The sequence below is a fragment of the Lutra lutra genome, chromosome 10 (genome assembly GCF_902655055.1).
Source record: "Lutra lutra chromosome 10, mLutLut1.2, whole genome shotgun sequence".
Classification (NCBI taxonomy): Eukaryota; Metazoa; Chordata; class Mammalia; order Carnivora; family Mustelidae; genus Lutra; species Lutra lutra.
Window position 1 is genome coordinate 104,073,118 of NC_062287.1, and position 25,938 is coordinate 104,099,055.

General features: G+C 37.0%; 1 protein-coding gene across 1 annotated transcript in view; it reads left to right on the forward strand.

Moving 5' to 3' along the window:
- The first annotated feature begins 973 nt into the window (after positions 1-973).
- Positions 974-25,938, forward strand: part of LOC125079216 (membrane-spanning 4-domains subfamily A member 12-like) — a 34,525-nt gene continuing 9,560 nt past the window's right edge. Inside the window, exons 1-4 of the mRNA XM_047692681.1 lie at positions 974-1,059; positions 2,711-2,764; positions 7,134-7,277; positions 14,007-14,063. Coding sequence (XP_047548637.1) covers positions 2,717-2,764; positions 7,134-7,277; positions 14,007-14,063 — 249 coding nt within the window. The 5' untranslated portion in view covers positions 974-1,059; positions 2,711-2,716. The remainder of the gene's footprint in view (positions 1,060-2,710; positions 2,765-7,133; positions 7,278-14,006; positions 14,064-25,938) is intronic.

The following is a 25,938-nucleotide window of genomic DNA, read 5'->3' on the forward strand; positions in this document are numbered from 1 at the left end:
AAATGTTGCCTTTAGTTAGTCATCAAAGCCAAGCATTTATTCTTGTAAACTGGGACTCAGTATAAACCAAGGGAATTTGAGTGGATGACCTTCGATTCATTTATTCATTTCTACCATGTGCCAGACACAGTGCCCTTACACTGATTGTTCAGTGATTTGTTTGTTCAAGAAAAAAGGTCCTACATGGTACCTGCCTCACGGAGATGGCACTCAAGTTAGGATTTGAACATCTTAGTTGTCAGGATCTAATGACAGCAATTTTTTTTTTTAAGATTTTATTTATTTTGATAGAGGGAGAGTAAGCACTCACAAGCAGGGGGAGCTGCAGGCAGAGGGAGAGGGAGAAGCAGACTCCATGGAGTCCCAGGACCCCCATATCATGACCTGAGCCAAAGGCAGACGCTTAACCAACTCAGCCATCCAGGCGTCCCTGATTATGGCAAATTTTAAGCTTGTATAACCCGATGGCAGTTTTCAGAGTAAGTTAGTGTGAATGTGGGAGGTACACAGAACACAGATTATCTCATTGTGCAGGGAACCAAACTAAAGAACAGGGAAGAGAAATATTTTGCCCAGGCATTCACGTATCTAATAAAAAGGAGCGTTAAGGACCCAAACCCCAGGTTTGCTGACCAGTCCTCTTCCCTCTATACCGTGTAGAAATTAAAGGTAGAAAGGATGTTTGCTGATGCTAGCCTAGCAGAAAAATGGAGAGGAGGACATTTATTTGTTTGCGGGAGCGGTGTCTGCCCAGGCAGCCAGGGAAATCAGGAGCAGCCCGGATCGTGGCCGGAGTGCCCTACCAGCACAGGCGGGAAAGGCTGGTCCGTGTCGGCTCCTTCTCCGCTCCCCATCTCCCGCCCAGCCAGTGTTCTGGGAGCCAGCACTCCGCAGACCTTAGAGGCCCCCAGCGCGCCACTCCTCGCGCTGCGCCGCCACGCCGCGCTCCCGACCACAACCGCGGCGTTGGAACCGCGCGAGGGGGGATGAGGGGCGCCGCTCAAGGAGGGGCGCCCGCCGGGCAAGCGCCGCCGCCGGGACTCCGGGAGGAGCGGAAAGGTAGGGCACTGAGGGCGCCACCTGGCGGATCACGCCCCTCCAGCCCAGCCAGCCCTGTGATCATGTGACCGCAGGGAGCCCCCGTGGTCGGAGCGGACCGCTCTGAAAGCAGGCGTTCCCAAAGCTGGTTCTTGTTTGAGTCTCAGTGTTGTGCCAATTTCTCCTGTTTGCTCCCCAACACAGTCCTACAGGGTCTTTCGGCTTGGGGTCTTTTGGTTTGGGTTTGGTTTTTGGGTTTTGATTGTTTTGTTTTCGCGGCTGAGAAAACAACCTTTGAAAGAATAAATGATACGGACAAGGCCACGTAGTAACTTGTTACGGACAAAATTTGATTCTTTCCACTGTACCTTTCTACATTTTCTGAGTGTCAAGCGTCAAGAGTCCCCCTCAGGGGCAACTCAGATCGTAAGATTTGCTGCTTCATGTAATAGAAGGGGAAGTTGTTAGACTTAAGGTATGGCTGTAGATAAGAGGTTGAAGAAAAAAAGAAGGGCCGTCAGACATTGGAGATCCTGGAGAGCAGGTTCTCAAAGGCGTGTGAGGAAAGTGAGAAGACAGGGCCATTAAAAATAAATAAATAAAAAGACTTGTATTGCAAGAATCAGAAACTGTCTTTTACTGGTTTTACCAAGATGAAAATACAACTATTGTAATGTAAGAACAGATAAGCTTATATAAGGTAAGGGCAAGAAGTCAGCCAGCTCTCCAAAAGAAACTAGAAGGAGAAAATTGAAAGCCATCAGAAACTCAGGAAGTTCTTCTCCTCCCCCCTGTCTTCATGTTTTTGTGTGTCCTTTCTGTTCATCTCACACTCAAAACCCCCTTTCTCTACTATTTTGTCCATTAGGGTGGAGCATGACAAACCATAGCTCCCAAGGTTTTAGATCTTCTCACATGGAGACCAGCTCAAATAACTTGGGAGAGCATATTATGGACCCAATTTGAGTTAGATCTTCACCTTTGGCCCTATCGGGAAAAATTCTCATGGATATTAAATATGCATTCGAGGAAGGACTGATAAGAGTTCTACAGAAATCTCAAAGGATATCCACAAATGTAACGATAGATATCTATGAGTTTTAATTGGCTTAGCTATTGAGCACCTCTCCTACATTTTTGTGGGTCCCTACCTCGTGAAGCCACCTTCCCAAAACAGAATATATGACACTTTATTTCTCAGCTTCCCTTGCAGCTGATATAGGCATGTGAATGGAGTCTGTCAGTTGGGTGCCCTTGTACCAGATTTTAATTAGGAAAGAAATAGCATAGAGTAAGAGACTAAAGCACAGCAAACAGAAGTCCAGTTTCCCAGACCCCATAAACTGCGGGGACATCGGTAATTTCTAGAGGGATTGATGGATCAGAGCAGCCACCCCAGACAATTTGCTACAGCCCAATTTAAGGATGGCAAATGAATAAAACTATTTGAGAAATAATTATTTGAATTTTTTCAAGATAACCATCTTGATGGTTTGATGAAAAACATCTCTCAGGGAACTACAAAACAGTGAAAAATTAGTAGCTCTAGAAGTAGATTATCCTCTTGATTTTAAGTGTGTTACCCAAGAAAATAATTAATATTAATTTGTCCTCATATTTTCCAACAAAAGATAAACACATTTATCCTTTCATTTCTCTTCTGTATCTTTAGTGAAAAATGCCAAGACGTCATCTGTGGATAAGAAAGGAAACAAGATTGTTGGGGGTAAGAACTTAGTACTACTTGAGCAAGTAAATGACTACAGACTAATGAAAAGACTTTAACCATGTCTCTTATGACCTTTCCAAATGGAGGAGAGTTAAGAGTTATGTAAATACCTGCACTTTCCACTTGCAGCCTGATTCGATAAGCTGTATATCACGCTAAAGTTAAATAAAGCAGAGATTATTAATCTATCAACTACATTTACATAACCCCAAACCATCACAACCTCATCATACTCCCAGAAAATATCCTCTGAGTTTGGAAATGGGTAGAAAATCCCTTTTGGGCATCAATAAATTATCTCATGCTAAGCTAATGATAACATGGTCCCAAATGAGATGGCCAGATTGTGGAAACTATATTCAGAAGCTGCAGACATAAAGCTTTGTAGACACTGATCATAATGGCACTATGTTCTTGACTTCATCCCCTAGTCATGCCACTGTTTCCCCATTCAGTTCCCATCAGATGTAGCAGAGTATATCCCTTTGCCTTATCTACCCATATTGCTGGGTGATAGAGCCAGATTAGGAATCAAACCATCAGGTTTAAAGCTTTGTCCAAGGATATTCCCAACAACTCAAGTCTGTTAATGCCTTATCATTTATAAGTGATCTGAAATCACTTATTTCAGATTTACCCAATCCTCTGCTAGAATTGAGCTAGAAGTTTACATTAAAGCAAGCAATGAATCCAAAATTTCCTCTCCTCATTCCCAATATTATGATACTAAAGATTTTGATTCCTAACCCTGGCCTTTTCCTGGCTTTTTTGTGATTTTTTTTCTTTGTTGGTTTTGGGGTTTTTGCTTTATGCAAAACTGAGTGATCAAGAAAACTGTAACCAAAACACTTGGATCAGAGTGTATATATAGAGTGTATAGAGTGTATATATATATATAGAGAGAGAGAGAGAGAGAGAGAGAGTGTATATATATATAGATATAGATCTATATATATATATCTATATATATAGAGAGAGAAAGAGTATATATGTACTCTATATATAGTGTATATCTAGAAAGAGTGTATATATAGAGTGTATACATATACACTCTATGTATATCTAGAGAGAGAGAGAGAGAGTGTGTGTGTGTGTGTGTGTATCACCCCATCACCTGCCTACAACAAGGTCCCTCCCCTTCCTCAGGGTGGTATCAGGAGGCAGCTAAGTGGGAGGATAAGGCCTTCATCATCTCTCAGCTGGAATAAGCCACCTATCCCAACACCCACCCCAGTGTCAGTAGAGGCCACATGGGGAGGAAATAATGTGGTGACTTTATCCCAACTAGCCCTGGTGATATCCATAGAGGCTTAGTGGGGAACCCTAAGGTGCCCCTCTCCCCCACAGTGTCAATGGAGTCTGAATAGGGTATCAAACTCCCACCTAGCAGCGGCCATAGGTGGCCATGCCCCCATATCGTTGCCAACACAGAACAAGAGAAGACTTGCTGAAGCAAAAGATTTAAGTGATATGTTTTATAAACTGTACTAAAATGTATAAACATAAAATTTACCATCAAACCCATTTTTTTAAGATTCTTTATTTATTTATTTGACAGAGAGAAATCACAAGTAGGCAGAGAGGCAGGCAGAGAGAGAGGAGGAAGCAGGCTCCCTGCTGAGCAGAAAGCCCGATGCGGGGCTCGAACCCAGGAGCTGGGATCATGACCTGAGCCGAAGGCAGCGGCTTAACCCACTGAGCCACCCAGGCACCCCCATCAAACCCATTTTTAAGTGTATTGGTTCAGGGGCATCAAGTACATCCACACTGTTGGGCAACCATCACCACTGTCCCTCCACAGAACTCTTCCCATCTTGCAAAACTAAAACTCTATACCTGATAAATAATAACTCCCCTATTCCCTCTCCCTCTCTGTAGCACTTAGCAGTAACAATTCTACTTTCGGTCTCTATGAATTTGACTGCTCTAGTACCTCAGAGATGTGCAATCATGTAGCAATTGTTCTTTTGTGATGAGCTTATTTCAGTTAGTATAATGTCTCCCAGGTTTATCCATGATGTAGTTTAAGTCAGAATTTCCTTCTTTTTCAAGGCTGAATAATACTCCCTTGTATGTATAACTACACTTTGTTTATACACTCATCCGTCAATAGACACTTGGCTATTGTGAATAATGCTGCTATGAACATAGGTGTAAAATGTCTCTTTGAGTCCCTGCTTTCAGTTCTTCGTGTGTGTGTGTGTGTGTGTAAATGCTGGATCATATTGTCCTATGTTTAACCTTTAAGAAACTTTCCATAGTAGTAGTAACATTTTACATCCCTACCTATAGTAGTGTCCAATTCCTTCACATCCCCTTCAACGCTTGTATTCTTTTTTGATGATAGCCATTCTAATAGGTATAAAGTGGTACCTTACTATGGTTTGATTAGCATATCCCTAATGATTGGTTAGGAGGTTGAGCATCTTTTCATGTTCTTATTGGCCATTTGCATATCTTCTTTAGAGAAATGTCAAGTCCTTTGTCCATTTCTTTTTTTTTTTAATTTTTTTTTTAATTTTATTTATTTATTTGTCAGAGAGAGAGAGGGAGAGAGAGCAAGCACAGGCAGACAGAATGGCAGGCAGAGGCAGAGGAAGAAGCAGGCTCCCTGATGAGCAAAGAGCCCGATGTGGGACTCGATCCCAGGATGCTGGGATCATGACCTGAGCCGAAGGCAGCTGCTCAACCAACTGAGCCACCCAGGCGTCCCATGTCCATTTCTTAATTGGATTGTATGTTTTTGCTGCTGTTGTTGAGTGATAGGAGTTCTTTATATTTTCTGGATATTTACTCCTTATCAGATACATAATTCACAAATTTCTCTACCATTTTTGTGGGTTTTTTCACTCTGCTGATTGTGTTCTTTGATGCACAGTTTTAAATTTTGATGTACTTCAATTCATCCATTTTTTTCCAAAAGTCATTACCAAATCCAATGTCATGAAGCTTGTCTCTTCTATATTTTCTACTAAGAGTTTATTGTGTCATTCCAGCCTATTGATAGTGATTGGGGGTGGGGGGAGGTGTATGGTAGGAAACATGTTTCTGCCTGACTTAGACATTATACCAAGGTCTAGTTCATCATTCTGATATTGTACTATAAGTTACATGAGATGTAACCATTGGGAGAATCCATGTTCAGCATGCACAGGACCTCTCTGTACTATTTCTGAAAATTCCTGTGAATTTATAATTATTTAAAAATAAAAGTTTTTAAAGATCCTATATCCTTCACTAAACTCAGATTTCAGACAAAGTCATCATATTCTATGAAGCTCCACCACCTATCTACCCCAATGTCCCCTTGCTTCCTTCCCCAGACACAACCTGTCAGAAATGCCACTAAATGCAGAGTTATATGTTGCCTGGAAGGCAAAGTACTCTCTAAATGAGAGAAATATCCCCACCAACTAGCCACATCTTCATTTGCCTCATAATCACATGCCAGAACAGAAGTTTATTGCAAACTTCAAGTTAAAGTTATCCTGTATGAGGGAATCTGTAAGAAAAAAGTTGTCAGTGTTCCCAGGCCTCATAGAAATATGAGTAAGGCAAGAGATGTCAGTTTCTGAACTCCAGTATAACTGCCACAGGTTTTTTTCAGACTAACTCCTGTGTTTGGATGGTAGGGATCTAGGCAGATGTAGTTTATTCAGCTGTGCCAGCAGGAAGCACACCTGAGAAACATCTTTCTGAAAACCAACTGAAAGTTCTTACAGTGAGTTGTGACTTCATGTAGTAAGCTTTTAATTTTCCTCCTCCTTTGACTCAGAAACTATCACAGCTGATCTGGCTTCAGTGGGCAGAGATCCTCCTCAAATTCCACACCTGATAATGGTTACTAGGAAGAGTTATAGGAAACCAGGAATCCCAAGGGTTCACTATCTTTCTTTGACTCTTCTTTATAAAGCACAGCAAACTCTGCTATAAACCATAGTTACAAATGACTTGAGGGCAGGTAGAACAGAAAGAATCAAATTTTGGGAAGATAAGAGAAGGGCAGATAAGGTCAGAAATACCAAGCCTGATACAAGAGCTGTGTCTGTAGATGTGGATTGTTGGCCGCATAGCCGCTGATGAATATTGAGGGAGATCAATTCTTCCAGGGCTTGAGGGCTCATGCCGTATGACCACTTGAACCAAGTAGATAAACAAGCCCCTAGTACAGTTTTACAGGGCATGTAAATAGTCGCTGCATCTTAAAACTGTTCTGAATGATAAGAAAACCTCATTTGAATTAAGTGTTGAGAATCTTCAAAAGTTGTCACCTGCCTTCTCCATCTTTACTTTTTCTTGATGTTTGCTCCTTTCAAAGGTTGGGCCTGAGAAGTAGTAAGTAATTAGTGGCATTCTTTTCTTCCAGGCCATAGAAATAATGACTGGTCTGAATATTCATGGCGTGGGACTGCTCTGGACATATTTGTTTCTCTCACAACCTTCTGCATTTGAAAAATCATATCTTCCTCTCTCAGCAGTAACAGGGTACCCATATTGGTCATCTGCATGTGTAAGTGAATAATCTGCTCCCTGGTTGTTATTCATTAATTTATTCATCATATTTAATAACTGTTTCTGAAGCAAGCAGTGTGTCAAAACAGAAAAAAATTCACAATCCCTATTTTCAACAAATGAATTCTTATATCTAGTTGAAAAGGAATATATCAGAATGAAAAAAACCTAGATTTTTACCAGTAACATTCTTTCATAATAAGAATATGTCTTTGTTAAAGGGACACTTTTTACATGCTCCTTGGATAAGGGATACAATAGTAAGATGCACAGGGGGCATTGGGAAAATATAAAATAGGTTGATGACCATTCCACTACCCATAGGTCATTTATTTTGCCAGTGGGACAAGTAAAATAAGAAAGCATAATTGCTAGGGAAATGTGGGACATATAGAATTTAAGTAGGGAAAGAAAAATGAAATCTTTTTGTTCTGTTGGTCCAAGAAGAATTTGGCAGAATTAAAGAGAAATCTCTAAAGAAAATTTTATCGTGTCTGAGAATGTGGTGGATGATGCAACACTGTCCCCACAAAATCCTGAGTAAAAATCTTAATAATAATAATAATAATACACTTGAAATTTAGTCATTCAGCCAGTACTTACTGATTACCCATTATGTGTCAGGTCCTGTTCTTGGTGCCTGAACTATAACAAACAAAACAGATCCCAGAGCTTTATTCTAGCAGGGATAGTGTGTTGGAAGATGATAAGGCTATAGAAGTAAAACAGAAAAAGTAGAGTAAGGGGGAGTGAAGGTTCTGGGAAAGTAGCAAAAGCATACAAGTTATTTTTTAAAATTGGGATGTTAGAAGCAGTCCTCATTGAAAAAATTACTATTAGTAATCTATTGTTATAGAGAAGCCATGACAAAACTCAGTGGCACACAACCAAAAGTACAGTTGACCCTTGAATAATGTGGAGGTTAGGGACACTGACCCCCTGCATATTACTCAACATAGTACTGGAAGTCCTAGCCACAGCAATAAGACAAGAAAAAGAAATAAGGAGCATCCATATCGGTAACTAAGAAGTTAAACTGTCACATGATGATATGCAGATGATATGATAGTATACAAAGAAAATTGTAAAGACTCCACCAAAACCTACTAGAAGTAATAAATGAATTCAGTACACTTACAGGATACATAGTTATTATCCAGAAATCAATAACATTTCTATATACTAATAACAAAGTAGCAATAAGAGAAATTAACAACACTATTTACAATTGCACCAAAAAAAACCAAAAACAAAAACAAAAAATATAAACAAAAAATACCTAGGAATAAACTCAGCCAAAGAGGTGAAAGACTTATATCTGAAAACTATAAAGCACTGATGAAAGAAACTGAAGACAACACAAACAAATGGAGAGATATACTGTGCTCATGGATTGGAAGAATTAGTATTGTTAAAATGTCTATGTATTCAATGTAACCTAGAGATTCAATTCAATCCCTATAAAAAAGCCAACAGCAGTTTTTACAAAATTAGAAACAAGTAATACTAACATTTGTATGAGACCACAAAAGACCAGCCAAAGTAATCCTGAGAAAGAAAAACAAAGCGGAAGGTATCACAATCCGAGATTTCAAGATATACTACAAAGCGGGGTGCCTAGTTGGCTCAATTGGTTAAGTGACCGCCTTCAGCTCAGGTCATGATCCTGGAGTCCCAGGATCGAGTCCCACATAAGGCTCCCGCTCAGCCTTATAAATAATAAATAAATTAAATAAATTAAATAAATAAATAAATAAATAAATCTTTAATTCAAATAAATAAATAAATAAATAAATAAAATCTTTTAAAAAAAGATATACTACAAAGCTGTAGTAATCAAAACAGTCTGGTGGTGGGTATTATGGAGGGCATGTATTGCATGGAGCACAGGGTGTGGTACATAAACAAAGAATTCTGGAACATTGAAAAGAAATTTAAAAAATAAATAGCAATTTTTAAAAAAAATATATGATATTGGGACAAAAATAGACACATAGATCAATGGAACAGAATAGAGAGCCCAGAAATAAACCCATGGTTGTATGATCAATTAATTTGTGACAAAGGAGGCAAGAATATACAATGAGGAAAAGACAGTCTCTTTAATAAATGGTGCTGGAAAAACTGGATAGCTACATGTAGAAGAATGAAACTGGACAACTTTTTAAAAATAAAGTCAAAATGGGTTAAAAACCTAAATGTGAGACCTGAAACCATAACAATCATAGAGGAGAGCACAGGCAGTAATTTCTCTGACATTGGCTATAGCAACATTTTTCTAGATATGAATTCTAAGGCAAGGGAAACAAAAACAAAAATTATTCAGACTACATTAAGATAAGTTTTTCACAGAATAGGAAACCATCAACAAAACTAAAAGACAACCTACTGAGTGGGAGAAGATATTTGCAAATGATAGATCCAATAGGGGTTAATATGCAAAATATATTTAAAAAATACATTACTCAACACCAAAAAAAAAAAAAAAAGCAATTTGATTACAAAATGGGCAGAGGACCTGAATAAACATTTTCCCAAAGAAGACATACACATGGTGAACAGACACATGAAAAGATGCTCAACATTACTAATCATCAGGAAGACAAACTTAATCACGCAGGAACATTGCCAGCCCCGGCTTGGCTCACATCTGCTAACATCTCAGCCAAAGCAAATAAAATGGCCAATTTATAATTTGGGGGACAAAGAAATATAGTCCAACTACCATGAGACCATGGCAAGGGTATGGAAATATGTTACTATCTGGAAGAAAGAATTGGGGCCAATAATTCAAAATACCACAATGATATTTGAACAAATTTGAAAAAGTGAGTTTTTGCCAAATCTGGAGAACATTCTAGGACAGGAATCAGCCAGAACAAAGTCTTCAATGACCGATGTGCCTGCAACACTCCTTAAAAAAGTATGGCCAGGATTGCCAAAGTTGAGTGAGAAAGAACAAGAGTAGCAAAAATCATGTCAGAAAAATAATGGAGGCCAAATAACATAGACTCCAAGAGCCATTGTAAGGACTTTGGCTTTTTAGTGTATGTGAAATCAGACTTATTATAGTGTTTGAAGAGCAGAGTTAAATCATCTGGCTTAAGTTTTTAAAGGATCACTTTGGCTGCTGTGTTGAAAAGATAATGAAGGAGGGCGAGGAGACCTTTTAGACCTTTAGCTACTGAAGAAATCCAGACGAGACTCAAACAGGGTTGGTAGTAGTGAGAGTGGTTAAAAATAACATAATTTTAAGAGTTAATTTAATATCCTTATGGATTGTTGTGGCATATAAGAGAAAGAAGTTAAGGGGAATGCTCAAGTGTGGGTTTAAGCTAACAGAAGGAGTGGATTGTCATCAAGTGATAAGGGAAAACTGTGGGTAGAGCTGATTTTTAGGGAAGATAATGAGTTTGTTTTGAACCTGTAGAGTTTGAGATATCTGTTTAATTCTCAACTGGAGATCCTGAGTAGCTTGTTAGATATAAACTCTAGAGTTCAGAAGAAAGAGCTAGGCTCCAGGTATGAGCCTGGGGGTCACTGGCAGGTAGATGTTTGAAACCCATCAAACTGGTTGAGATCATCCAGGAAGTGGGTTAAAATAGAGAAAATGACCCAGGGCTAGAGCTGCACTGTCTAGTACAGCAGCCACGGGTCACAGGTAGCTACTGAGCACTCAAAATGGGGCTAAACCACACTGAGAAGTGCTGTAATATAAAATATACAGCAGAGTTCAAAAACTTAATATGCATAAAAAGAATGTAAAATATAGCATAATTTTGAATTGATTCTATGTTGAAATGATAGTATTTTAGATCTCTAGGATTATATAAAACAAATTATTAAAATAAATTTCACATGCTTATATTTACTTTTTTAAATTTTACTTTTATTTCTTCATATATTTATGTAAAATTAAACCTTTGAAACAATCACCTTATTGCTATTTCTTTACACTTTTGTAAATCTTTCTATTCTTTTATTAGTGAAGTATGATTGACATACAATGTTATATTAGTTTCATGTGTACAACATATTGATTTGACAATTCTATACATTACTCAGTGCTCACCATAATTGTAGTCACCATCTGTCACCATGAAACATCATTACAGTATTATTGGCTATATTCTCTATGCTTCACTTTTTATCTTTGTGGCTCATTTATTTTATAACTGGAAGTTAGTTCCTTTTAATCCCCTTCATCTGTTTTGCCCATTCCCCACCCAACTCCCCTCTGGCAACCACCAATTTGTTCTCTGTATTAAGAGTCTGTTTGGTTTTTTGGGTTTTTTTCTTTTGTTTTTTAGATTGCACATATAAGTATAATTATATCTATTTTTCTTTCTCAGTATGACTTATTTCACTTAGCATAATACCCTCTATATCCACCCATGTTGTCATGAATGGCAAAATATACCATTTTTGTGGCTGAGTAATATTCCATTGTGTTTGTTTGATGTGTGTGTGTATGTATGTGCACATGCATAAACACATCATTTCTTTATTCATGTATCAATGAATACTCGGGTTGCTTTCATATCTTGGCTATTGTAAATAATGCTGCAATAAACATAGGGGTGCCTGTATCTTTTTGAATTGGTGTTTTGTTTTCTGTGAGTAAATACCCAGGAATGGAATTACTGCATTCTATGGTTTTTATATTTTTTATTTTTTGAGAAAAACCTCATACTATTTTCCACAGTGGTTGTACTAATTTGCATTCACACTAACAGTGCGCAAAGATTCCCTTTTCTCCACGTCCTTGCCAACTCTTGTTTATTTTGTTTTACTTTTCTTAGGGTGTACTGGAAAACTTAAAATTCCATATTTTCCTTGCATCATATTTCTATTGGACAGCCCTGAACAATAGTATTCTGACTGAAGATAGTGCCATGGTTCGATTGTTTTACTGTCATCATTCTATGAGTAGTAAGAGATTAGATCTGAGAAAGCTAGGAGGCCACCATAGCTCAGATAACAAAAATGAGCGCCTTAATTCAATTTTAAAAGTACTAAATACGCAGGTTCTAAGTGAAGAACAGTAATCAATTGTATTAATACCTCAAATAATACTACAATCATGAGGACATTAGATCACTAATACTTGCATGAAGTTATCAAAACATTGACTCAAAATTTCAATGAAAGAAAAAATTTTAAGTTTTGTCACTCATTGTAAGATATTCCAAAAGGAAGTTGGTGACAGTGCATTAGATTTGGTACATTAGCATCTATATTAATTCTCTGAATTATCTAAGGCTGTTAGAATTTTTGTGAGTTAGGTGTTATTGTTTGTTATCCTGTTTTTAAATTTTTAACATATAAATAAAACATACATACACAAAAATCTGAAATCTTAATTGTACATCTCAGCTACCACAAAATTGTTATATCAATGTATCAACACCCAGGTCAAAAAAATTTTTTTAGAAAAAATTCTAGGATCTCAGAAGTCCTTCTCATGTCCCTTCTTTCTCCCTCCTACCCTAATCATTAACCTGATTTCAGATATTATATATTACTTTTAAGTGTTTTTAAACTTTATATAAGTAGAATCATATAGTATGTATTATTTTGTATCTGGCTTCTTTGCTCAATTGGGATTGTGAGTCCCATCCTTGTTATTGATACAGTGGTTATTCATTCATTATTATTGCCGATTAACATTCCATTATATTAATCGACTATGTTTAAATAATCTAATGGCTGGACATTTAGGTTGCTTCCATTTTGGAGCATTATAATAGTTCCAGGGCCACATAAGGAAAGGAAATCTGAAAAATACAGTTCTGAGCCTCAGGTGCAAGCAGTAGGACCAAGGTGGCTATAAATAACCCAGTGAATTCTTCTATATGTAACTATTACAACAACAGCGCATTAAGACAGAAAGGTAGAAAAATACAAATCCCCATTTTACCAATGAAAAAAGCAAAACTAATGAAAGGGTAGGTAATTCCTACTGAGTCACATAGAAAACAAAGTGCAAAGAATCCGAATTCAGATTCTCCAGACACTAAAAGGCTACTTAGTATTGACATGTTAGTGGCCCCATTTTTTGTGGGGCAAGAACATTCCTTCCCTTTACTACTAACTGAACAGTTAAATTTTTAGATCTGCGGGAAGTTTCCATGCACGCATAAGGCTTCATCAATGAAAAAAATAAATTTCTAATATACCCTGTCATGTTTCTAACAAGTCTTAGAAATGATGGAAATTTTCAGAACAAGCTACTCACGGAAGACATTATGTGATCTTACATTTAAATATGTAAAATGAAACTTAAATATTTTCTGAATTATATTTTCCATTACTAAAATATTTTTCACATTATATTAAAAGTACTTGCATGTGAAATCAGCAAAATATAATATTGTCTATTAGTAAATCCGTTAACTGGATATATTTTCTTGTAATTCACCTTATAGGATCAATAAATTATTACTGACAAAAATCTAAGTAAAATTTGACACTCTTTTTGCCCTATGAAGTCAACTTGAGGTGCCTGTAGTTCCATTTCCAATGCACGTGTTACATTACTGAACAGAGACTTTATGCCTTCTCCATCTCTGTACTACAGAACCTTTGAATTATCTTCTGAATGATTGTCTCAATGGTCCCACTAAAGAATTAAGATGATATCCTTCATGTTATAGCATTCCATAATTCTCTTATTGTTTATATATAAACATGGCTGGATATTAATAAACATGATTTTTGTTTCCAGTTTATCTTCTCAGGAGCCCTTGCAGTGATAGTAGAGACGAGGCGTACTATATTCTTGGTAAGTCAGAATGTTTGTAACAACTCTAGAGATAACAGTTTTATTTGCCAAAAGAAGGAGGGTCAGTAAGGAGGTAGCATTATCTCTGAGTCCCTTGAGAAAGAACAAAGCTGGAGGCATCACACCTCCTGATATCAGATATACTACAAAACTGTAGTAATCAAAATTGAATGGTACTGGCATAAAGTAAACACAGACCCATGGAACAGAATCAAGAGCCTGGAATTAAATCACTGCACTTACAGTCAGCCAATATTCGATAAGGGACTCAAGAATATTCAACTGGGAAAGAATAGTGTTTCCAACAAATGGTGCTGGGAAAACCAGATACACAACATGCAGAACAATAAAATTGGATTCCCATCTTACACCACTGTTATTTTAAGAACATACTTTAAATTAAGCCAGATCTAAGAAGAAGTTGGAAAAGATATATTTCTTGTGAACTCTAACTAAAAGAAGACTATATTAATATTATACAGAGTAGGCTTTAAAGCAAAGATTATCAAAGATTTTTATTAGAAAGAGACACTGCATAATAATAAAAGATTTAGTCCAACATAATGTATAAATATCCTAAATATCTGTTCACCTATTAATGTAGCTTCAAAATAAGACAATAAAATTGACAAAATTAAAAAGAAAAAGAAATCTACAATCATATTTGGAAACATTATGCAAATTTCTACCAGAGAATAGAAAAAAGAAGGTAATACCTCCCAACCCATTATGAGGATAGTATATCACTGATCCTAAAACTCTACCAGGATCTTACAAGAAAAGAAAATTACAGACCAAAATCTCTAGTGACCATAGATGTAAAAATACTAAAACATATATATATATATGTGCAAATAAAATATAGAGTATTGTGAAAAATACAAATAGAGTATTGTGAAAAATACAAAAAGAACGATACATCATGTCTAATTCCAGAAATGCAAATTTAGATTAACATTAATGTGGGGGCACCTGGGTGTCTCGTTCAGTTAAGCATCTGACTCTTGATTTTGGCTCAGGTTGTGATCTCATGGTTGTGAGATCGAGCCCTGTGCTGGGCTCCACACCTGGTGTGGAGACTAAGATTCTTTCTCTCCCCATGCCTTTGTACCCCTCTATCCCTTTCGAAAGGAAGAAAGAAAGAAAGAAAGAAAGCCATTTGTCTCGTCTTAACAGTGATTTTTTTGGATTTGACATCAAAGCCAAAGGCATAAAAAGTGAAAATAAACAAATGGGACTATACCAAATTAAGAAGTTTCTTCACAGCAAAGAAAACCATCAACAAAGTGAAAAGCCAACCTGCATAATGGGAGAAATGGTTACAAATCATATTGCAGATAAGAGGTTAACATCCAAAATATATAAAGATCAAATATAACTCAATAGCAAAACAAACAAACAAACAAACCAGTTTAAAAATGGGCAGAGGATTGAAATAGACTTTTTAAAAAGTTTTTATTTAAATCCCAGTTAATTAACATACAGTATAATATTAACTTCAGGTGTACAATATAGTGATTCAAAACTTCCATACAACATCAGGTGCTCACCACAAGTGCACTCATTAATTCCTGTCCCCAATTTAACCCACCTCTCACCCACCTACCTTCTGGTAACCATCAGTTTGTTCTCTAGAGTTAAGAGTCTTTTTCTTGGGGGCGCCTGGGTGGCTCAGTGGGTTAAGCCTCTGCCTTCGGCTCAGGTTATGATCTCAGGGTCCTGGGATTGAGCCCCACATCGGGTTCTCTGCTCAGCAGGGAGCCTGCTTCCCCTTCTCTGTCTGCCTTCTGTTCTGCCTACTTGTGATCTCTCTGTCAAATAAATAAATAAAGTGTTAAACAATTTTTTCTTTAAAAAAAAAAGAGTCTTTTTCTTGGTTTGCCTCCTTCTCTTTTTTCCCCCTTTGTTCATTTGTTTCTTAAATTCCACATATGAGTGAAATCATATGGAATTTGTCTTTCTCTGACTGACTTATTTCATTTAGCATAATACCCTCCAGCTCCACCCATGTTGTTGCAAATTGCAAGATTTTATTCCTATTCATGCCATTATTTAAAAAAATGTCACATCTTCTTATCCATTCTTCAGTCAATGGACACTTGGGCTGTTTCTATAATTTGGCTATTGTTGATAAAGCTGCTATAAAAATCAGGGTACATGTAGCCCTTTGAATTAGTGTTTTTGTATTTGTTGAGTAAATACCTAATAAATACCTAATAATGCAATTTCTGGATCATAAGGTAGTTCCATTTTTAATTTTTTGAAGAACCTCCATACTGTTTTCCGAAGTGGCTGCTCCGGTTTGCATTCCCACCAAGAGAGCAAGAGGATTCTCCTTTCTCCACACCCTCACCAGCACCTGTTGTTTTCAGAGGAAACATACAGAAGGCCCAGAGGTAAATGAAAAGAGGCTCAGCATCTCTAAACAACAAGGAAATGTCTATCAAAACCATAATGAACCATCACCTCACACCTGTCAGAATGGCTAAAATCAAAATAGCAAGAAATAACAAGTGTTGGTGAAAAAGTGGAGAAAAGAAAACTCTCATGTACTATTGGTAAGAATGATTGGTAAAGTCACCATGGAAAACAATATGAAAGAGCCTCAAAAAATTAAAATGGAACTCCATGCAATCCAGCAATTCCATTTCCAGGTATTTATCTGAAGAAAACAAAAATACTAACTTGAAAAGATATATGCATCCCTATGGTCACTGCAGCATTATTTACAACAGCCAAGATATGAAAATAACCTACATGCCCATTGGCAGATGAATGGTTAAACAAAATGTGATGTATATATCACAGACCCACCCCCCCACACATATATATACACTCAATGGAATATAATTCACTCATGAAAAAGTATGAATTTTTGCCATTTGCAACAACATGGGTGGACCTCCAGGGCATCATCATACTAAGTGAAATAAGTCAAATGGAGAAAGACAAATACTGTATAATCTTGATCTAGAAAAATCTCTCTCTCTCTCTCTCTATATATATATATATGCACACGTGTGCTCACACACACACACACACACACACATAAAACCTATAAAAAATCCAGGATTTCTAAAAATCTAAAATCCAAAACACACACACACACACACACACACACACACACACACCAATAAGCAAACATTATACACCCAGGAAACAGATTGGTGATTGCCAGAAGTGGAGGTTGAGGGTATGTAAAATGGGTGAAGGGAGTTCAAAAGGTGCATACTTCCAATTGTAAAACAAGTCAGAGGGACGGGCAATAGGACAATTACATTGTTACTAATACTTTATTGCATATTTGAAAGTTGTTAAGAGAGTAAAACTTAAAAGTTCTCATCACTATAATAAAATTTCTTAAACATTTAAAATTTTATTTTCTGTGTATACACAGCACATTAATTACTTATATAAGCAATCAATCACTGACTGTCCAAAAACTGAGGGAATCTTCATTCTAAATATAGCAACAACTGTTTATTCATTGGTGATGAATTGACACCCTTTATCAAAACTTAGAATCCAGCACTTGTACAAAAATCACCATGCTGGCCTATAAAATTTTAAAGTAATATATATGATAAAATTTTTTGTAACTATGTATGATGATGGATGTTAACTATACTTATTGTGGTGTTCATTTTATAATATATACAAATATCGAGTCATTATATTGTATATCGAAAGCAATATAATGATGTATGCTAATTATATACCTCAATTTAAAAGCTGGTATCAGGGGCGCCTGGGTGGCTCAGTGGGTTAAGCCGCTGCCTTCGGCTCAGGTCATGATCCCAGGTCCTGGGTTCGAGCCCCGCATCGGGCTTTCTGCTCAGCAGGGAGCCTGCTTCCTCCTCTCTCTCTGCCTGCCTCTCTGCCTACTTGTGATTTCTCTCTGTCAAATAAATAAATAAAATCTTTAAAAAAAAAATAAAATAAAAGCTGGTATCATATTTTCTTTTTTTTTTTAAATATTTTATTTATTTTTTTGACAGAGAGAGATCACAAGTAGGCAGAGAGGCAGACAGAGAGAGAGAGAGGAGAAAGCAGGCTCCCCGCCAAGCAGAGAGCCCGATGCGGGACTCGATCCCAGGACCCTGAGATCATGACCTGAGCCGAAGGCAGAGGCTTATTAACCCACTGAGCCACTCAGGCGCCCCAGTATCATATTTTCTATATTATAACATGTATGAGTAAAATATTTTACAAAATAACACTAAGGCAAGAATTAAAGTACCATAAATTTGTTACATTCTATATGAAGTAGGATAATATTGAGTAAAATGTGAAAAATTAAGGATACATACAGTAGAACCTAAACTATTCAATAATACAAAAATATGCAGATAAAAAAGCCCACAGAGGAAATAAAAGTTTAAAAACTATTTTAACCCAAATGCAGACAGAAAAATGAAGAACAAAAAAAAAAAAAAAATAGGACAATAATAGTATCACATGTAAATAGACAAACACTCCAATTAAAAGTCCAGATTGGATAAAAAATAATGTCCAACTATTCAGTCTGTAAGAAGCTTGTTTTTAATATAAGGACAAATATAGATTGTAAGTAATAATGGGGAAAAATACATGAAAGAATGTATATACACGAGCATAAGGAAGCCCATGTAGTCACAATAATCAAAGACCAATAAATGTCAAGACATAACATGTAACTAGAAATAGAGGCATTTTGGTGTAATAAATGTTAATTCATCAGGAATACATAACTCCCGAAAATGTATATGTATGTAATATTAGAAATTTAAGATAAATGGTGCAAAAACTAAGAAAATAAAAGAGGAAATAGAAAAATCCAGAATCATAATAGATTTTGGCATGTCTCTCTAAGTAACTGATAAAACAAGGAGGCAAAAACCAGGAGTAGAAAATTGAAACATTCGACCTCGTTTACCTTTGTTTACAAAACAAAACAAAACTTTGTTTACACACTACACAAAAGGACTGTAGAACACATGCTCTTTTAAACTGTACGTAGTATATTCATCAAGATATGGCATACGCTGAACTAGAAAAAAAAAGCAACAACAAATTGCACGAGATTGAATGAAATATTGTAGAATAGGTTTACTATTCTTACCACAGGCTTCCTGTTGAATGGAAATAGAAATGACTTAAGAGGAAATAGAATTAAATTAAAAATCAATTATTAAATGTCCAAAGAGAATCCAAATATTTGGAAATTACACAACACATTTAATCACAAAAGTTAGAAAATATTTTGAACTGAATGATGGAAACACTACATATCAATATTTTTGAGATAAAGCAATGCTTGAAGGAAATTTACAGCTTTGAAAGTCTCGGGTGCCTTGGTGGCACAGCTGGTTGAGAGTCCAATTCTTGGCTTTGGCTCAGGTCATGATCTCATGGTGGTGAGACTGAGGATCATGTTGGGCTCTGCGCTCAGGGAAGAGTCTGCTTAGGACTCTCTCTCTGTCCCTCGGCCCCTCCCTGCCCCCACTTCCTGCACGCACATGCACACATGCTCTCTGTTGCTCTTTCTCTAAAATAACTGGATAAATCTTAAAAAAAAAAACACATAGAACTGTATATTAGAAAAGATGAAGTGTTTAAAATCCAATTTCCAATGTAAAAAGCTAGAAAAGTAAGCACATATTTAATACAAAGTAAATAGTAAGAAATAATAAAGAACAGATGTCACTAAAACGGAAAATAGATAAATAATAAACTAACAAAGCTGAAAATTTGTTCTTTGAAAATATTAATAAGATTGATAAACCTCTGGTAAGACTAATTGGCAAAACAATAAAATACAAATTACAGTATCAGAAATGAAAGATGGAACATCACTACAGGTTCTAGAGACAGTAAAAAAATAAGGAAATACTACAAATGACACCATACTAAGAAATCATGAAAAATGAACTTACAAAACAGAAACAAGAAGAAGTAGAAAACATAATTATCTCTGCATTTGTTCAAGGAATTATATTAATCATTAAAAATCTTTCCATGAAGAAAATTCAAGACACACGTGTTAAGTAATACATTTACCAAGGATTTAATAAACAAATGATATCACATGGTACACAAAAGATTTCAGAAAAGAAAGGGGAAGGAACATTTCCCAACTGACGTTTTGGAGTCCAACAAGATCCTGACACCAAAAATTTACAAGAACCTTAAAAAAAAAGAAAAATAGGAGATCACTATCTGTAATGAATGGTGATGTCAAAATGCTTAAATATCATAAATCATGTTCAGTGATATTTTTAAAAGCATAATGGACTGGAATTTATTCCAGGAATGCAAGCTTGGTTCAACATTCAGAAAACAACAGATAAAGAGATGAAGGAAAATCATTTGAAATGTCTGAGAGTTTTTTTAGGGGTACCTGAGTGACACAGTCAGTTAAGCGTCTGATTCTTGGTTTTGGCTCAGGTGGTGAGAACTTGGGGTCGTGGGATCAAGCCCCACACTGGGCTCCAAGCTGTGCATGGGGCCTTCTCGGGATTCTCTGTCTTCCTCTGCCCCTCCCCCTGCTCTCATTCTCTCTCTCTCTCTTTCCCTCTCTCTTTCTCAAATAAATAAATCTTTAAAAAATGTTTTTTTTAAAGCTCTTATTGAACTATTAATAGAAAGGAACATCCTCAACCTGCTAAGGGACACCTACAAAAAAACCCACAAAAAACTATAGTTAATATTACACTAATGGTGAAAGACTAAATGGTTTCCCTTTGGATCAGAAATGCTGCAAGAAATTATTATTTCACCAAATTTTTTAATATTGTGCAGGAATTCTTTTTTTTTAAGATTTCATTTATTTATTTGTCAGGGAGAGAGAGAAAGCTATTGTGCAGGAGTTCTTGTCCACTGCAGTAAGTCAAGTAAGTCAAGAAGAAATAGAAGGTATAAGTCTAAAAAGTTAACAGTAATTCCTACTTTAATCATAGATACCCTTATACATCCTAAGAATGTATAAGGGTATCTATGATTTTTTTATGGAAAAAAAATTCAACTAATAAGAATTTATCAACATTAAGGAATCCAAATTCATATAAAAATCCATTGTATTTCTATGTATTGGAGATGAAATTTGTAAAACACCTTTACAGTCACACTCAGAAATAAAACACTTAGAAATTATTTTCCCTAAGTATTAACGAAATATTTCTAAGACATCTCCATAGAGAACTGCAAAACATTGCAGAGAGAAGCTGAACAGTATCTAAATAAATAGGTATATTCATGGATGGAAAGACAAACGTTTTTCAGATATCAGTTTTTCCTCAAATCATTTTATAGACTCAATATAATCCCAATCAAAACTTTAAAAGGATTTTTTCTCAGTATTGGTAAGTTGATTTCAAAATCCGTTGGAAATTGCCAAAAAGGAAGAAAGTATAAAACTCAATGATGGGGCTCCACCTGGGTGTTTTAAAAGATATGTATTTTTGTAAAGAGGATGACATTAAGTATATAAATTAAAACTTTTTTTTCTAGGAAAAAAAAAGAAAGTATAAAACTATTATTACTTGATTTTAAAACTTACTATATAGCTACCACAATCAAGACAATATTACTGAGCGCATGTGTGTGTGCACATGTGTATTTAATCCAGCTTGTACACTGGGAAATGTATGCGTATACATATACACTGGGATATATATATGTGTGGATGGATATATATATATATATACATACATATATAAATATGTATAAATATAATATATAATAAAAATATATAAATAGAACATGGGGGGAGGAGTCAAGATGGCGGAGAAGTAGCAGGCTGAGACTACTTCGGGTAGCGGGAGATCAGCTAAATAGCTTATCTAAAGATTGCAAACACCTACAAATCCAACGGGAGATTGAAGAGAAGAAGAACAGCAATTCCAGAAACACAAAATCAACCACTTTCTGCAAGGTAGGACTGGCGGAGAAGTGAATCCAAAGCGACGGGAAGATAGACCGCGGGGGGAGGGGCCGGCTCCCGGCGAGCGGCAGAGCAACGGAGCAAAATCAGGACTTTTAAAAGTCTGTTCCGCTGACGGACATCGCTCCAGAGGCTTAACTGGGGTGAAGCCCAGGCGGGGTAAGCGCGGCCTCAGGTCCCGCAGGATCACAGAAGGATCGGGGGTGTCTGAGTGTCGCAGACCTTACCGGTATTAGAACGGGGAAGCCAGCTGCAGAGACAGAGCCGAGGAGTGACTCTCAGCTCCGGGGTTACCTTGAACCGGTCGCGGGCTCGGTCAGCTCGGAGTGGGCCAGAGGCCAGGGTGACGGGAGTCATTTGGCGCTGTTCTCTGAGGGCGCACTGAGGAGTGGGGCCCCGGGCTCTCGGCTCCTCCAGGCTGGAGACCAGGAGGCCGCCATCTTTATTCCCGTCCTCCGGACTCTACAGAAAGCGCTCAGGGAACAAAAGCTCCCGAAAGCGAACCCGAGCGGATGACTCAGCACGGCCCCGGGTAAGGGCGGTGCAACTACGCCTGGGGCAAAGACGCTTGAGAATCACTACAACAGGCCCCTCACCCAGAAGATCTACGGGAAACCCAGCCAGGACCAAGTTCACCTACCAAGGAGAACGGCGGAATTCCAGAGGAGAAGAAAGCAAAGCACGGAACTCATGGCTTTCTCCCCATGATTTTTTAGCCTTGCAGTTAATTTAATTTTTTTTTCTTTTTCAATTTTTTTTTCTTTTTCTCTTCTTCTGCTAAATTTTTTTTAACTTTTACCGTTTTCTTTTTTTAACGTTTTTTAAATAGTTTATCTAATATATATATATTTTTTCCTCTTTTTATATTTTTTCTTTATTGGCTTTCTTTTTTTTAATAGTTTTTTTTTTCTTTCTTTCTGAACCCCTTTTTATCCCCTTTCTCCCCCCTCACAATTCAGGATCTCTTCTGATTTGGCTAAAGCATATTTTCCTGGGGTTGTTGCCACCCTTTTAGTATTTTACTTGCTCTTTCATAAACTCTTATCTGGACAAAATGACAAGGCGGAAAAATTCACAACAAAAAAAAGAACAAGAGGCAATACCAAAGGCTAGGGACCTAATCAATACAGACATTGGTAATATGTCAGATATAGAGTTCAGAATGATGATTCTCAAGGTTCTAGCCGGGCTTGAAAAAGGCATGGAAGATATTAAAGCAACCCTCTCGGGAGATATAAAAGCCCTTTCTGGAGAAATAAAAGAACTAAAATCTAACCAACTTGAAATCAAAAAAGCTATTAATGAGGTGCAATCAAAAATGGAGGCTCTCACTGCTAGGATAAATGAGGCAGAAGAAAGAATTAGCGATATAGAAGACCAAATGACAGAGAATAAAGAAGCTGAGCAAAAGAGGGACAAACAGCTACTGGACCACGAGGGGAGAATTCGAGAGATAAGTGACACCATAAGACGAAACAACATTAGAATAATTGGGATTCCAGAAGAAGAGGAAACAGAGAGGGGAGCAGAAGGTATATTGGAGAGAATTATTGGAGAGAATTTCCCCAATATGGCAAAGGGAACAAGCATCAAAATCCAGGAGGTTCAGAGAACCCCCCTCAAAATCAATAAGAATAGGTCTACACCCCGTCACCTAATAGTAAAATTGACAAGTCTTAGTGACAAAGAAAAGATCCTGAAAGCAGCCCGGAAAAAGAAGTCTGTAACGTACAATGGTAAAAATATTAGATTGGCAGCAGACTTATCCACAGAGACCTGGCAGGCCAGAAAGAGCTGGCATGATATATTCAGAGTACTAAATGAGAAAAACATGCAGCCAAGAATACTATATCCAGCTAGGCTATCATTGAAAATAGACGGAGAGATTAAAAGCTTCCAGGACAAACAAAAACTGAAAGAATTTGCAAATACCAAACCAGCTCTACAGGAAATATTGAAAGGGGTCCTCTAAGCAAAGAGAGACCCTCAAAGTAGTAGATCAGAAAGAAACAGAGACAATATACAATAACAGTCACCTTACAGGCAATACAATGGCACTAAATTCATATCTCTCAATACTTACCCTGAATGTTAATGGGCTAAATGCCCCAATCAAAAGACACAGGGTATCAGAATGGATAAAAAAACAAAAACCATCTATATGTTGCCTACAAGAAACTCATCTTACACCCGAAGACACCTCCAGGTGTAAAGTGAGGGGGTGGAAAAGAATTTACCATGCTAATGGACATCAGAAGAAAGCAGGAGTGGCAATCCTTATAGCAGATCAATTAGATTTTAAGCCAAAGATTATAATAAGAGATGAGGAAGGACACTATATCATACTCAAAGGAACTGTCCAACAAGAAGATCTAACAATTTTAAATATCTATGCCCCTAACGTGGGAGCAGCCAACTATATAAACCAATTAATAACAAAATCAAAGAAACACATCGACAAGAATACAATAATAGTAGGGGATTTTAACACTCCCCTCACTGAAATGGACAGATCATCCAAGCAAAAGATCAACAAGGAAATCAAGGCCTTAAATGACACACTGGACCAGATGGACATCACAGATATATTCAGAACATTTCATCCCAAAGCAACAGAATACACATTCTTCTCTAGTGCACATGGAACATTCTCCAGAATAGATCACATTCTTGGTCCTAAATCAAGTCTCAACCGGTATCAAAAGATTGGGATCATTCCCTGCATATTTTCAGACCACAATGCTCTAAAGCTAGAACTCAATCACAAGAGGAAATTTGGAAAGAACCCAAATACATGGAGACTAAACAGCATCCTTCTAAAGAATGAATGGGTCAACCAGGAAATCAAAGAAGAATTGAAAAATTTTATGGAAACAAATGATAATGAAAACACAACAGTTCAGAATTTGTGGGACACAACAAAGGCAGTCCTGAGAGGAAAATATATAGCGGTACAAGCCTTTCTCAAGAAACAAGAAAGGTCTCAGGTACACAACCTAACGCTACACCTAAAGGAGCTGGAGAAAGAACAAGAAAGAAACCCTAAACCCAGCAGGAGAAGAGAAATCATAAAGATCAGAGCAGAAATCAATGAAATAGAAACCAAAAAAACAATAGAACAAATCAACGAAACTAGGAGCTGGTTCTTTGAAAGAATTAATAAGATTGATAAACCCCTGGCCAGACTTATCAAAAAGAAAAGAGAGAGGACCCAAATAAATAAAATCATGAATGAAAGAGGAGAGATCACAATGAACACCAAAGAAATACAGACAATTATAAGAACATACTATGAGCAACTCTACGCCAACAAATTTGACAATCTGGAAGAAATGGATGCATTCCTAGAGACATATAAACTACCACAACTGAACCAGGAAGAAATAGAAAGCCTGAACAGACCCATAACCAGTAAGGAGATTGAAACAGTCATCAAAAATCTCCAAACAAACAAAAGCCCAGGGCCAGACGGCTTCCCGGGGCAATTCTACCAAACATTTAAAGAAGAACTAATTCCTATTCTCCTGAAACTGTTCCAAAAAATAGCAATAGAAGGAAAACTTCCAAACTCATTTTATGAGGCCAGCATCACCTTGATCCCAAAATCAGACAAGGATCCCAACAAAAAAGAGAACTACAGACCAATATCCTTGATGAACACAGATGCAAAAATTCTCGCCAAAATACTAGCCAATAGGATTCAACAGTACGTTAAAAGGATTATTCACCACGACCAAGTGGGATTTATTCCAGGGCTGCAAGGCTGGTTCAACATCCACAAATCAATCAATGTGATACAACACATTAATAAAAGAAAGAACAAGAACCATATGATACTCTCCATAGATGCTGAAAAAGCATTTGACAAAGTACAGCATCCCTTCCTGATCAAAACTCTTCAAAGTGTAGGGATAGACGGCACATACCTCAATATTATCAAAGCCATCTATGAAA